This window comes from Apteryx rowi, unplaced genomic scaffold (assembly GCF_003343035.1).
Source record: "Apteryx rowi isolate R43461 unplaced genomic scaffold, aptRow1 scaffold_13, whole genome shotgun sequence".
In the NCBI taxonomy this organism is placed as follows: Eukaryota; Metazoa; Chordata; class Aves; order Apterygiformes; family Apterygidae; genus Apteryx; species Apteryx rowi.
The window spans coordinates 4,691,644-4,704,117 of NW_020447530.1; the positions used below are offsets into that span (position 1 = coordinate 4,691,644).

The window sequence follows — 12,474 nt, forward strand, 5'->3', positions numbered from 1 at the left end:
GCCAGTCTTCTGACAAGCTCGATTTTCTCCATGGTGTGCGGCTTTTAGCTGAGCTCTCTTTTTCTTTCTTTCTTTTTTTTTTTTTTTTTATTACAGTGAAAATAGCTCAGTGCAAGTTTAGCGAGCCATGTGTGATTTATCACTGTGGTGTTTGGTATGACGAGAAACCCACCAAGTATTTGGAGAAGTTTTGACTTCAGATGCTTCTCTGAACTGAATTTATCTTGTGTTCTTCAGTTATTTTTTTTTTCCATTATGCCTGCATTTCACAGAGACTTTTAGCAATAAGATGCCTTGTCCTGTCAGTAAATAAGGCAGAAACGAAACCCCTAATGAAAACCCATTCGTGCAGTGAATTCGCTAAAGAACATGTGATCAGGTAACTCAGCCGGGGCGTTTGGTCTCCGGCGTGCAGGGCCGCGAGAGGCAGCGTGTTCGTGTCTTCCAAGGTGCTGGGTTTTGGGCTTCCCGATGCAGCAGTGGCTCCCGCTGGGAACGCGGGGCCACCTCGGCATGCCAGGCAGGAGGGCACGGCCTTGTGAGAGCGTGTGGAGAACCTGGGCTGGTGTCCTCCACCGACCCGCCGCAGCATCCCGTGGGGGTCGGCAGGCCGCGTTCAAGAGCCGCCACTCGGATAAGGAGCGTGATGCATTGAGGCCCGGGGTCCTCTTTGCTGCTGAGGATAGCTGTCCCCTCTCTCGCGCCTCGGCCGGTTGGGCACTTGCTGTGGTCGTATGTGCAGTCAGTACGGAGCGGGCTTGGGAGTCCAGCTGGAGCCATCAGATGAATGAAGCTTTTCTGCTCCCTAGGCTTAAGGCTGCTTAGAGGGCACTGACTCGCTGAGTCGGAGATCTCCAGAGCTAGGGACCTTCTGATGGGCCCGCGTCCCACGGACAGGGCCGTGCAGAGCACCCAGTCCCCCTCCACCATCGACAGCCCCCCTCAACCTTGACAGGGAGAAGCTGCTGCAAGGCTCGTGCATCCCACCAGCATCCTCCAGGCGGGAGCTCATCGGCGCACGGACTCGGGAAGGAGTCAGCGCAACTGCGGAGAACGGTGAAGGGGAAGCCAGCGCTCCCAGGCGCGGAGGACGTGCCCCGCGGGCTGCTCGCGCCGGGGCTCGGCACCGCGGCGCGAAGGTTCTGCRCACGCCTGCGATCCTGTTCGCAGCCTTGCTGTCTGCCTGCTCTCCAGGCCCCCGTCAGGATGCAGCCGAGATGTAGCCACAGGGCCCAAACGTGTCGACGAGGAGCTTTTCTTGGGCTCCGAAAGGTCGCCGTTAGCACTTTGCAGACGAATCTGCAATCAGCGTGACGGGTGCCCAAGGCTTTCTGCACCCGGCGCTTGGTCCTGCAGTCTGTCAAGCCGGTGAGACCCTTTTCACGAACGAGTGGCGCAGAGGGGTCTGTTTAGCATTAYGTTGCGCCAGGTTTCTGCGGATAGAGCTGGGGAAGAGTCTGCAGGGGACTTGGCTCCGTGTGATTAAAACCTGCAGCTCTGGGACCTGTGTGGATAGTAATTTTCCAGTGTAATGTAATAGACCCCTCCCCAGCCTAAGCTGTACTTTCTGCCAAATCTCTCCCATTGCCTTCTGAGGGTAGAAGGCAAATAATGCAAAAAATGCAAAAAACAGAAGTATGTTTGCCCAGGGAGTCCATGAGCAATAATCATTTAAAAAAATTCCACGTATTAAGGCAGGCTGTTTGCCAAGTAAACCTTGCCCGCGCCCAGGGACGCTGCAGCAGCCACGTGCCTGCAGGTCCAAACCCCCGCGGGGGCTCAGGCYGGGCACTTGGGGCGCTGATGCGTGGGGGGGTCTCGCGCCACGTGCCGCTGCCGCTGTTTCTCAGCTTATTTTAGCCAGCGCTTTCACAGCGAGCACGTGCTCCGCTCGCTCCTTTGGCTTGCTAAGTAGTCATGCCTGTTTTCACATGATAAAACAGCTTTCGCAGGATCACTCGGGTCTAGAGGAAAGCAGCAGTTGACGCACGTCACCAGGCTAGACCCGGCTCTGGCTGCTTGTTGCAGCTACGTAGCTGTGGTGGGTACAGAGCAGGTGGCAGAATCGCTCACGGTGAATTGTCTGCGCTGAGGGAATCCTACTCCGAAAGAAATCACCTTCAAACTCCTTCCCCTCTCCCGGAAACGGGCATAATTGTCCTGACAGCAGGATGACTTGCATCCACGGGGAGGAATTAGTTGTCTGCCAGATCCCAGCTCCTGCTGTCATGGTATTTCAGTAGCACTTCTGCAAAGCCCCTTTGGCCTCACGCCTCTGCGTACGGCACGTCGTAGCTCCAGAGGCTGGAAGGGGCCTTGGGAGAGCACCTTCCCCATCCCCTGCCCCGAGGCAGGATCGGCTCAGCCGAGCCCCTGCCTGGCACCCAGCCTCCTCTTTTTGCTCTCCCTGGAGGGAGGTTGTTTCCCTTCCTCGGGTTGTTTGCTCCCGTGTTTCGCTACCCTTCTCTGTAGGAAGGTTTACCAGCGCCTAACCTTAATTTCCCCTGTTGCTGATTCAGCCAATTTGCTTTTGTCTTCTTCTCAGGCAACATGCAAAAGCGATGCTTCCTTTCCTGTCTACAGCCTCTGGTTTCATGTTTGAAGACTGTTCTGTCTTCTCCCCACAGCTGCATCTTCTTCAGACTGAACCAATCCAGTTTTTCCATTCTTTCTTTGCAGATCGTATTTTCTAGACTTTGGCTTGTTCCTGCTCCTCTGCTCTGGGCTTTCTCCAGAAGGTCCGTATCTTTCTGACGGTGTGTTACCCAAAGCTGGATTCAGTAGTCCAGCTTCATCAGAGCCGAGCGGAGCACTGAATTTCCCATGCCGTATAGACGGGCTCCTGTTGCTGCACAGCAATAGGTTGCTCATTGTTTGCAGATGACCCAATGCCGCTGGTTCTGTATGACCCATTGTGTCCCCAGATCTCTTCTGCGGAAAGTACTGCCTGTTCCCTGTCCGTTGTTTGTGCAGTTCGTTGTTCCTACATAAATGCACAACTTTGTGCATTTTCATTGAATTGCGTCTTATTTTATCTAGATCGTTTTCTCCATTTGCCAAGATCTTTCTGAATTCCAGTCATGTCCTCCAAAGCGCCTGCAGGCTTTTACAGCCTGCTATCATCTGCACCTTTAATAAGCTTGCTCTCTTCTCCATCCTCCAGGGTATTAATGAAAATAGTGGGTAAAATCAGACCCAAGGTAGACCCTTACGGAACATCGCTTAGCCAATTCTTCCCGTTTTGCGGTTCGTCTCGCCTAGTGTCACCGTCATCTTTCAGGAAGCTTTTGTGTGTCACGGAGCATCGAAGCCTTATAGCTACGTGGCTGTGGGCATGGCGGGGGGTACAGCGTATTTCTGCCCTTCAGCCGCTCTCTGTCTTGCTACATACATTTCATCCTTCGTTGCCCATGCCAGTGTTTCGGTATGGGGTCGGTGAGCCCTCAGAAGGTGCTCGCGTGATACTGCATACAACAGCAGTAAAGAAAGTCCCTGCTCCAAAGGGGTGATAAAGGGGAAGGAGTTTAGAGAACAGAAATTTTTTTCCCCTTCTCCATTTCCGAAAGGCAGCTCCGTTTAATCAGCGGCACAGCCGGGCGCCCCGGAGAGATGTGCTGCTTCAGACCTGCCCTTTCAACGCCTGGTGGTACCGCCGTGTTTCCAGTAGCATCCTCAAGTCTCTGAGCCTGGAACGGGCTGTGAACAAACCTGCCCCGTCACCCACAGAAGCCGGTGTGGGCCCTTATTTCGTGCTGATTCTGCACTGAAGGAAAGCTGCCCCTTGGCTTTTTCCTGCCCTGTTGCTTCTCAGCTTGCCGCAAACGCTGCGGTGGGGTGAGACCTGCCGTTTGCAAGATTTATAACTTTCAGGTCCACCCGCTTTGACTGATGAGTTGCAACTCGCCTCGTTTYGGTGGCATCGGTGGCAGAGGCAGATACTCTGCCCTTGTTTAGAGGACGCTGCAGAGTCCCCCCCTGCCTCCCCGCGGGCAGAGCCCTTCCCAGCGGCCAGCTCRGCGCACATCTGGAGAAGGGTTTGGGTCGAGCCGTGGGCGGTTCTGCTGCGAGTACGGCTGTTGCTTAGCAGCAGGTTCAAAACGGGCTGGGATGTGCTGTGCCGTAAGGGCACTGCTGAAGGCATCCCACGTATATATTGGCTGCAGGGTGAGTTGTTTTCCTCCAGGCCCGCTGAATTTCCGTGCCAGCAAACAGATATCCGTATGCTGGCAAAACTCTGGCATTTAACGCATATAAGAGACAATACACATGAACAGCATGGAAGTCCTCATTTTGCAGCTAACATTAGACACAGTATTTCTGACAATTATGCCATGATTTAGCAATTAGGTCCTAGTAATTGGTGATTAAAGAGTAGCTCCATATGCGTACAGAGTAGCTCATCGCTCTTTGGGGATCATTAGGAAGTAATGACTGCGTCCTGCAGGTTGACTTTCCAAGGACCGTGAAATCACCTTAAAAAAGGCCTCACGCCTCCCTTTTCCTTGTGGAAGGGGAGAAGAGCCCTGCTGTTGCTGTGCGGCAAGCACAGACTCCCTCTCCCCTAGCTGTCTCGTAGGATTGCTGTCGCCACCGAGAAGTGGGGGGTTGGATCCTTTGTAGCTCCCAGAAGTAAGAGGCTGCCTTGGAAGACTAATGCAAAGGGGGAGAAGGGCTGCTCCTGTGCTCTGACCATCTGCAAAGCCAGAGGGTTGGTCAGGCCCGGGGATTCAGGGCTGGCTTTTCTGCAGGGCTTGTTGCGTGCGTGAGGTCCCACCTCTGTTCRGAAAGCGTCTCTGTGGACTCTCCTATCGGCATAAACATGCACCAAAGACAGATGTTCCTGGGGAACATAGGATCAGGCGCTCCTCCTCGGGTGGCGTCACTAAAATAGCATGTTTTTGTTAAAACGAAGTTGAGATTCAAACATGCCAGTCCTTGCTCTCTCCACCTGCGCTGGAAACAGAAGGCTTTCTGTTGTTTACTTTTTATTTTTTTTAAGATTCCTAAAATAGCAGTTTGTAGGATTGTTGCACATTGGGATGTACGAAGAGGGGACAGTGCTCCAGGCACAGGACCAAATTCTTCATGTACCAAAGCTTGGCATGGGAGTGCATTTCTCTGAGAGGCCCAGGAAACTGCTGCCAGTGTAGGAATTACCATGTGGGATCAAACCAAAGGTCCATCTAGCTCTGTCTCCTCCAGTGACAGTAGATGTTCGTTAGGGAAGAGAGGTGAGACAGGTCTACCTTGCGTCTGTGCRGGCTTTCTGAGCTAGGGACTGCATCCGGACCGGAGGATGTCCCAGCCAGCAGTGGGCCTGTCCTCCTTGAATTGTCTCATCCTTTTCCAAAGCAAGGTACCGTTGTGGCCTCACCCTTTGCRGCTGGGGGTGCTGAGTGGCCTAGAAAACTCTGAGATTGGTTATGGTAGCAAGGATTTTTGGATGCAGTCATGAAGGTTATTCTCCTGCCTGTTGGGCACAAACTCCTCTAAGATGTAGCTGAAAGGGTAGACAATTTTCAGCACTCCCATTTCCTAGGATTCCTGCACCCACCTCCACCTACTCTCTCCATTTGAGGTGTAGATTTTAACACTCTTTGGGGCTGAAATGCTGTTTTTTGCTTGTACTAGCTCCTAGAAGTCTCAGTGATCAGGAAGGGAGCAAGGACTAACGGCCCCCAAATCCTGCCAAGCCAAGAGAAACCGCGGACCTGGCTGGAGGGTGGTTGCCTGTATCCTACCCTCTCCTCCCCCTGCACCCCACTGCAGGGGGACACCCCTTCATGTGGTCTGGTGTGAAGTTTTCCATATTGCAGAGGAAGGATCCCCCTCCCAGTTCCCTCCCTGTGGAACCACATTGATGTCAGGAGAATAAAGGCCCCMGCCAGGGCCCTGATGCGTTACACTGCAGACAGCAACTGGGAAGGAAGTCATTCCAGTCAGTGCATTTAGTGGTCCTCAGTCACGCTTCCAAAATGGGTTGCAGAACCATCTTTGACRGCATGCCATTTTTCCACATTTAAAGTGAAATGAAAATCTCTTTATTTCTCTTCAAGCAGCTGTTTAAATTTTCAGCCCATACCATCTTCCCTCATGTCATAAATCAGTATACGTCATCTGCAAAACAGCCATTTGTTCATCTTAAACTCAGCCCAGTCATTAGTTTCTGCAGTTTCCACGTTCCAGAGAAAAGGGCAATTAGAAGCTTGCCGGGGTGGTGGCAGTTTGCAGACATAAATCTGATTCTCCRTGGGGCATCACCAACTTGGGCCGTCGACAAGCTGGCGTTGGTGTCAGGGTCASCAACCCAGTTTTCAAAGCGGTGTTGAGCCACTTCAGTGTAAACCTTAGCAACCATGGGGTATCATGCACGTAAACGAGGCGGCTGCCCTATTGCAGCCAGTGCAGCGTATATATTCCCCGCTCCGCACTCTTAGCCATCTTCATTTTCTCCTGCTCTAGCAAGGGCATTTTCTTCATGTTCAGCTGTATTCTAAGCCTAGGACAACTCTTGAAGTAGTTTTGTTATGGCCTTCTCTAAACCAGGCTCACTGTGCACTAGCGAGCCTGTATCCACCAGGGTTGGTGGGACTCTTTGTCCTGGCTGCAACAAACCCTGGAACAAATTCCTACAATTTTCCCATACAATTTGTCTTGGGTGCAACACTGATTTAAGTAATAGCGCTCRAACAAAGAGCCTTAAAAAACCGGTAGACTAAATCACCGCAGCTCATCCACAGATGAGCTTACGTCCTCTGAGCAGTCCCTTAAAGTCCAGCCAATGTCTGAAGCGGCAGTGGGACAGCGGGTGGCACGAGGAAGCCAGCGCCTAATAAACTCCTCGTGCTGTTGTCGATCTTATCGGGTGTCGTTAAACAGTGTCATAAAATAAAAGGGAGTTCTTGTCTCTTTGCCTTTGTGCTGCAGATGTTCCAGCCTGGCTGAAGAGTCTCCGTCTGCACAAGTACGCGGCTCTCTTCTCTCAGATGACATATGAGGAAATGATGGCACTCACCGAATGCCAGCTCGAGGCACAAGTATGTCTGAAGTCGGTCGTAAAGCGGTTAGCCACGTCTCCTCCTCTGCTGCTGTTGTCCCTCCTAAGAGCACGCTGTTTGTTCAGTTGGTAGATGAGGTGCCTTGAAAACCTGCTTTTGTAGCTTCAGGTGGAACGCATTTTGCTTGCAGAGGACTGAAAAACAAACAGGAGAAGGAAAACTGAGTCTGGGGAGAGTGGAAAAAACACATTGTACCTGAAAGACACCTTGTCCCAGACTTCTTATTGAAGGAGTCCAGGGTTGAAATTCCCGGCCTCTTCAGAGTCACGGGGTGCTGCGTTGTGGTTTTTGTCTGGTTGGGATTCGGTTTAGGATTTTCAGGGGCACAGTATTCAGTATCCAAATCCCTTTAAATCAGTGGGACTTTGGTGGCTGGTTTTTGTTAACCTTTGAAAAATTTCCCCTGTATTAGATTTACCTCTGCGTTATCCTTGAGATAAAGAGGTCTGGTCAGCACCTTTGCTTTCTCTGCTTATTTACATCTGCTGGTAGTTTCCTCTGAGATGCGAACCCAAAACACTGAACTGCATAAAAGTCTCGGAGCAGCCTTGCTTCGGGAGGGGAGGCTTGTGGGCTGTCTGCCTGCCTGCAGGATTTATCTCGCTGCTCAGCTGATTTCTCAATTACCATTGAGTTTTTCGTTCCTTCAGTCCCTCCCGGTATTCAGAGGCTTCACCAGACACCGGCGTCTAGCCGGAAAGAACCTGAAGAGCTAAGTCTGCCTTAAAAACTAAAGGGGCTGTCTTCAGGGGTCGCAGTTTCCCCCGTCTCCAACAAAGTCGCTCCAGGCCTGTGCGCTGGGTCCGGTGGGTTTGCGCCAGAGCGGAGCCACGCTGCCGAGTTTTGTTTGAGACTTGCCCTGAAAACGCAGGTGCTGGCACAGGGCTCACCAGTTCTTCTCAGATTTAAAATCCCACGCCACATTTTAAAACAATTCCCCTAAGCAGCTAAGAAGACACTTTCCCCTTGTGAGTGCTTATAAAGATAGATGCTCCAGGGGAGGGACAGAATGGCAGGAAATCTGTATCTCAGCAATGTTTCTAAGTGATTTTGTGTGTCCTCCGCTAATCCTTGCATTCAAAAGTTTGGTGAATTTGCAGCAGTCCTTTTCATCAAGGAGAGAAAGGGTTTTGATTGATCCCACTGTCCTGTGGAAATGTTAATGCCAGGTTATATGCTGTTTTTGCAGAATGTTACCAAAGGCGCAAGACACAAAATAGTCATCAGTATCCAAAAGCTAAAAGAGAGACAAAACCTTCTCAAATCTTTAGAAAGGGTAAGTTTTCACAACACTTTTACATTTCTTCTTTTTCAGTTGCAACAATAGCCAAGAATTAACTCTGAGGTAAAGCACTCTCACTACACATGTTCCTGGGTACTTTCTGTTGTTGGCTTGGCCACATCTGAGTGGTGTCTTGAAACAGCTCTGTACCAGATGCAGTTTTTATTTGGGCCTGTAAGCCCTAATGAGTGAGTCCTAGTCCATCTGGTTTACTCATAGAGCTGCGATGGATATAACCAGCAGCACTGCGCCCAAGCCCTGCTGCAGCCTGGCCAGCTGAGATTTCCAGCTTGCACCCTGCTTTGTCTATCTCTTCCTGTGTTTTTGGGGAGGAAAGGGGCAGCAGTGCCTCCAGGGTGCTCCTGGCCCCGGGAAGGGTCAGTGCAGGGAGTGAGCACAACCCTTCACTTGGGCTGGGCACCAGAACCGGTCACTTGCTAGAGCTACATTTGAAAAGGGAAGCGTGGCTTTGTTTTGAATCCAGGTTCAATATTGTTTGCAAATGCTGACTCCTTAAAACCAAAGAAGTGTTTCTGGAAAGAAAAAAAAGAGCTCCAAAACAGAACATAACCCAGCAACTGTACAATTTTTCCTGCTTGGGCTCTGGTGCCGGTGTTGGGCTGTTTTCACTTCCTGCTTTCCATAGAAAACATCTGAACTTTTAACTGATGGAGGGCACCCTCCCAGCCATGCTGTCCCCCATCTGCTCAACCATGGTGCGGGACCAGCTCTAGCACCTGTGGGCTGGCATAGCAGGAGAAACCAGATGAGTTTTCGGAGGGCTGACAACGTGTTGACCATGGAGATCGAAGGGCTMAGAGGGATGCTCGCGTGACGGCCCGTCAGCAGGGCTGTGGCAGCTGCCTGTGACCGAGCTCGCAGCCTGTCGCATGTGCAAGGCGAGATGACTTACCTTATCCATCCTCCGTTGCAGATGCGCTGAGTCAAATTATGCCCTGGTTGCGCCTGGCTAAGAGCCGGTCCCTGGACAGTTGCYACAGGTCCGCTCTTGGGCAGCAGCTGATTAATTCACGGGGACCGGGTGGTGTGCCTGACCCTTGCAAGGGAAATCCAGTCGTCTTTCTAAGCCAGACAGGCTCATAAAACCCATCCCTTCTGCTCGTAAGGCTTGATCCTATTTTTGAGGGTATCAGAGAGCAAAGATGCTGCTTGCCCTACACCCTCTCTGAGCTATTTATGTTTATTTATGAACCTCAGAGGTTCCTCTCCTAAAACTGATTGGCAGCAAAATGAACTCCAAACCATGAAAATGTCAAAACCTCCTGGAGGCGAGCGAGACAGCACTTTAACTCTTCTGGATGCAAATTTCCACCCCTGTGCTGAGCTTCGTTTGCCTGCCCTGTTGTAGAGGGCATCTAGATGTGTTGTACTGTCACGGCACTTTAACCCCTGGGAGAACCATACGATCGCTCGGTTTTCCTTCCCTTCCTGATGCTGTTGTCCCTCTTACAGTACACCCTCCATGCACAGCAGTTAGCACGGGCCATCCCCAAGTCCTGCCCTTACCCATCTTTCCAGCAAAAGAGATGGGATTTCCTGGTGTGTGCCAGGTCAAAGGCCACTGTGCTTTTTGGGGGCATTGCATGGGCGATCTGTCCCCAGATAAAAGGTAGGAGACCCAGATCTGTGCCTGAACAGCAGCTTGTCTTCCCAAAAAGAACAAATAGAAACTTCTTGGCCCTTAAAAAAAAAAGCTTAAACTCTGCAAAAATGGCTGTCAGAGAAGCACCAGCACCGCAAACCTGCTGTGAGCGACTCACCCAGCCTCTCACTATTCGTTATTGCAATATTATATTATATTTAATTGAACTTTCTTCAAACAGCAACTTGCACAGCCTCCCACTAGGGGCTTTTAAATACTTATGTGGTGTGATGCTATTTATTGGTGTTTTCGTTAGCTCACTGCTTTGCTATTTATTTATAATACGGGATTGTACTCAGGGTATGGCAGGAGCTAATAAAGCCATATTTACCTCTGTATATTAATAATAACTATTAAATCCAAGAGACAGCCCACTGGATTGAGCTTTCTTCGTTGATGTGTTTTCCAGGCAATTTCACAGCCTCTTCCGCTTCTCTGCATAGATTTTGAAATATGGTATTGATTGACTGTCTCGGTGCAGGAATGTAAGCCAAATTCAGCTGACTCAATGAGCCGCATGCACTGTAAAATAAGAGGAGATAAGTGACAGGATCTGCTTTTGACTACCAGCAGCTCAGCGGAGTGGGTTTGGGCTGTGGGGCTGTGGCCATGTCATGAGAAGACTGTGTGGGACTCAGAGCTGCCTGTGGGCTGCTTTACTTGGGAGGTTACATCTCTGTTTTTCCAAGTTATTCATCCAAATTTCCCCCCCCCTTTTTTTTTTGAAGCTAAACAAGAGCATATGTGTGACTTGATTTTTTGGGCAAAGTCTTGCTGCTAAAGATTCCTTCTTTCTTGGAAAGAGCTGCTCCACCCTTCTCCACCAGTTAGCAAAACAGGAATTATCCCCAAAGTGTGATAGTGTCCAACAGATTGAGGCTGTATCATCAGAGAAGCGAATTTAAGACATCTGAGAGCAAGCTGGGGATGCAGCAGGAGTTAGGGCGAACAACGATTTCGTTGCTTAGGCTGGCTTGTGCACAGCCTGTGCGTCCACTTTGTGTCCCTGCCATAGAGGCAGCCAGAGCTCATCCCCAAAAAGCTGCCTCTTAACAAATGGTGCCTCACGAGCAGTTTGAGCCAGACCATGCAGCCGAAGGAGCAGTTCTTGACCATGCTACCTTAAAATCCAGATGCTATTCTTTCTCATCAGCTTTTCCCTGAGACAGGAGGGCCAGGCTGGTTTCTAACCACAGAAAGAGAATGGTTGATATACACTCAAATAATAGAGAGCAGGGCTGGGAGATGTACCCAAGGAAGGCCTTTCTCCACCCCTTTCCTCAAAGGCAGGATCAGCTCTGCCTTAAATGTGCTTGACAGTGATGGAGAGTTGTCATCCTTCCCCATTCTAAGCAGCCTTCCTCCAACCAAACAAGTCTTCCATGGCCCCTGAATCATTTACAGCCTGGATTTCTCTTCTGCACTCTCTTTTCCAACATTTTCAGCAATGCATGTGAACTGCCAACATCAGGTGCTCAAAAATCGTGACAAGGAGCCAAGGACCTGAGGGTTCACACAGTGATGAATATTGAGATCTCTTATTTGTTCCTCCTGTGTTCAAACCACTGATGTGTGTTTGGGACAGGCCCTCCAGCTGTGTTCTATGGTCAGCAGAGCTTTAAATCTGCTTCTCTTGTTAAAAACGAAAAAAACAAACAGTGCAAGTCTTCCAGAGGCTCTCAGTTCCTAGCAGTGGGGATTAGTTCAAAGCAGCAGAGATCACAAATCTCAGAAAAGCTGACAACACTGCTGATAAGAGTGGTCCAGGTAGACCTGGTCCTGCCATGGGGCAGGGAGTGGACCACATAGATGGCATCTCAAGTCTCTCCTGCCCTGTTTTCTTGGGTTGCCACATGTTGTGCTGTGCCTGCTGTGGCCCTCCTCAAATCACTGCTTTCCCCCGCTGACCAATTCCTCTGCTCTGCAGCCCTGAGAACGTGTCACAGTTGCACCCCTTTCTCTCTCCTAGGTGGACCTCCCCCAGTATCTCCGAGCTGCATGTTTTTGCTGTAAGAACATAAGTTCACCTGCAGCCTCTTGGTCTCCCTTTCTGTGTCCGATCACAAATCCACCCAGCTCCCGGTGAAAACYCCTTTCACCTCTGCATCTGCTCCCCTCCCTGTCCCAGTGTGGATGGGGCTGTCCCTTCTTCATTGCTGCAGTACCCCTGCGGATGGGTTTCCTCCAGTCCCTGACACAGGGGCTTCTCCTACCTCTGCCTGCAGCCTTCAGCCCAAATGGTTTGCACTCACCTCTTCAGACTATTTTCATCTTCAGGCCTTCACCCTTCTCTGCACCACCATCTACTCTTCCTTGGTCATCCTCTCAGGGATGCAAAGTCTACCTCCCCCTTCTTGTTCTCAGATGTTGTCCAGCTGGCCAAAAACATGGGGCCTTTTCTGGCTCCAGCTTAAATTGCTGTGATGTGCTTTAAGCCAGTAGGTCTGAACTCCGTGATCCCAGCCTTTTGA

At 50.7% G+C, this 12,474-nt stretch overlaps 1 protein-coding gene across 3 annotated transcripts in view; it reads left to right on the plus strand.

Annotated features, from left to right (window-relative positions):
- Positions 1-12,474, plus strand: part of SAMD4A (sterile alpha motif domain containing 4A) — a 128,474-nt gene that overhangs the window by 98,028 nt on the left and 17,972 nt on the right. For all 3 annotated transcript variants that reach the window (XM_026056130.1, XM_026056131.1, XM_026056132.1), the window contains 2 exons: positions 6,928-7,037; positions 8,248-8,334. In XM_026056130.1, the coding sequence (XP_025911915.1) occupies positions 6,928-7,037; positions 8,248-8,334 (197 nt within the window). The remainder of the gene's footprint in view (positions 1-6,927; positions 7,038-8,247; positions 8,335-12,474) is intronic.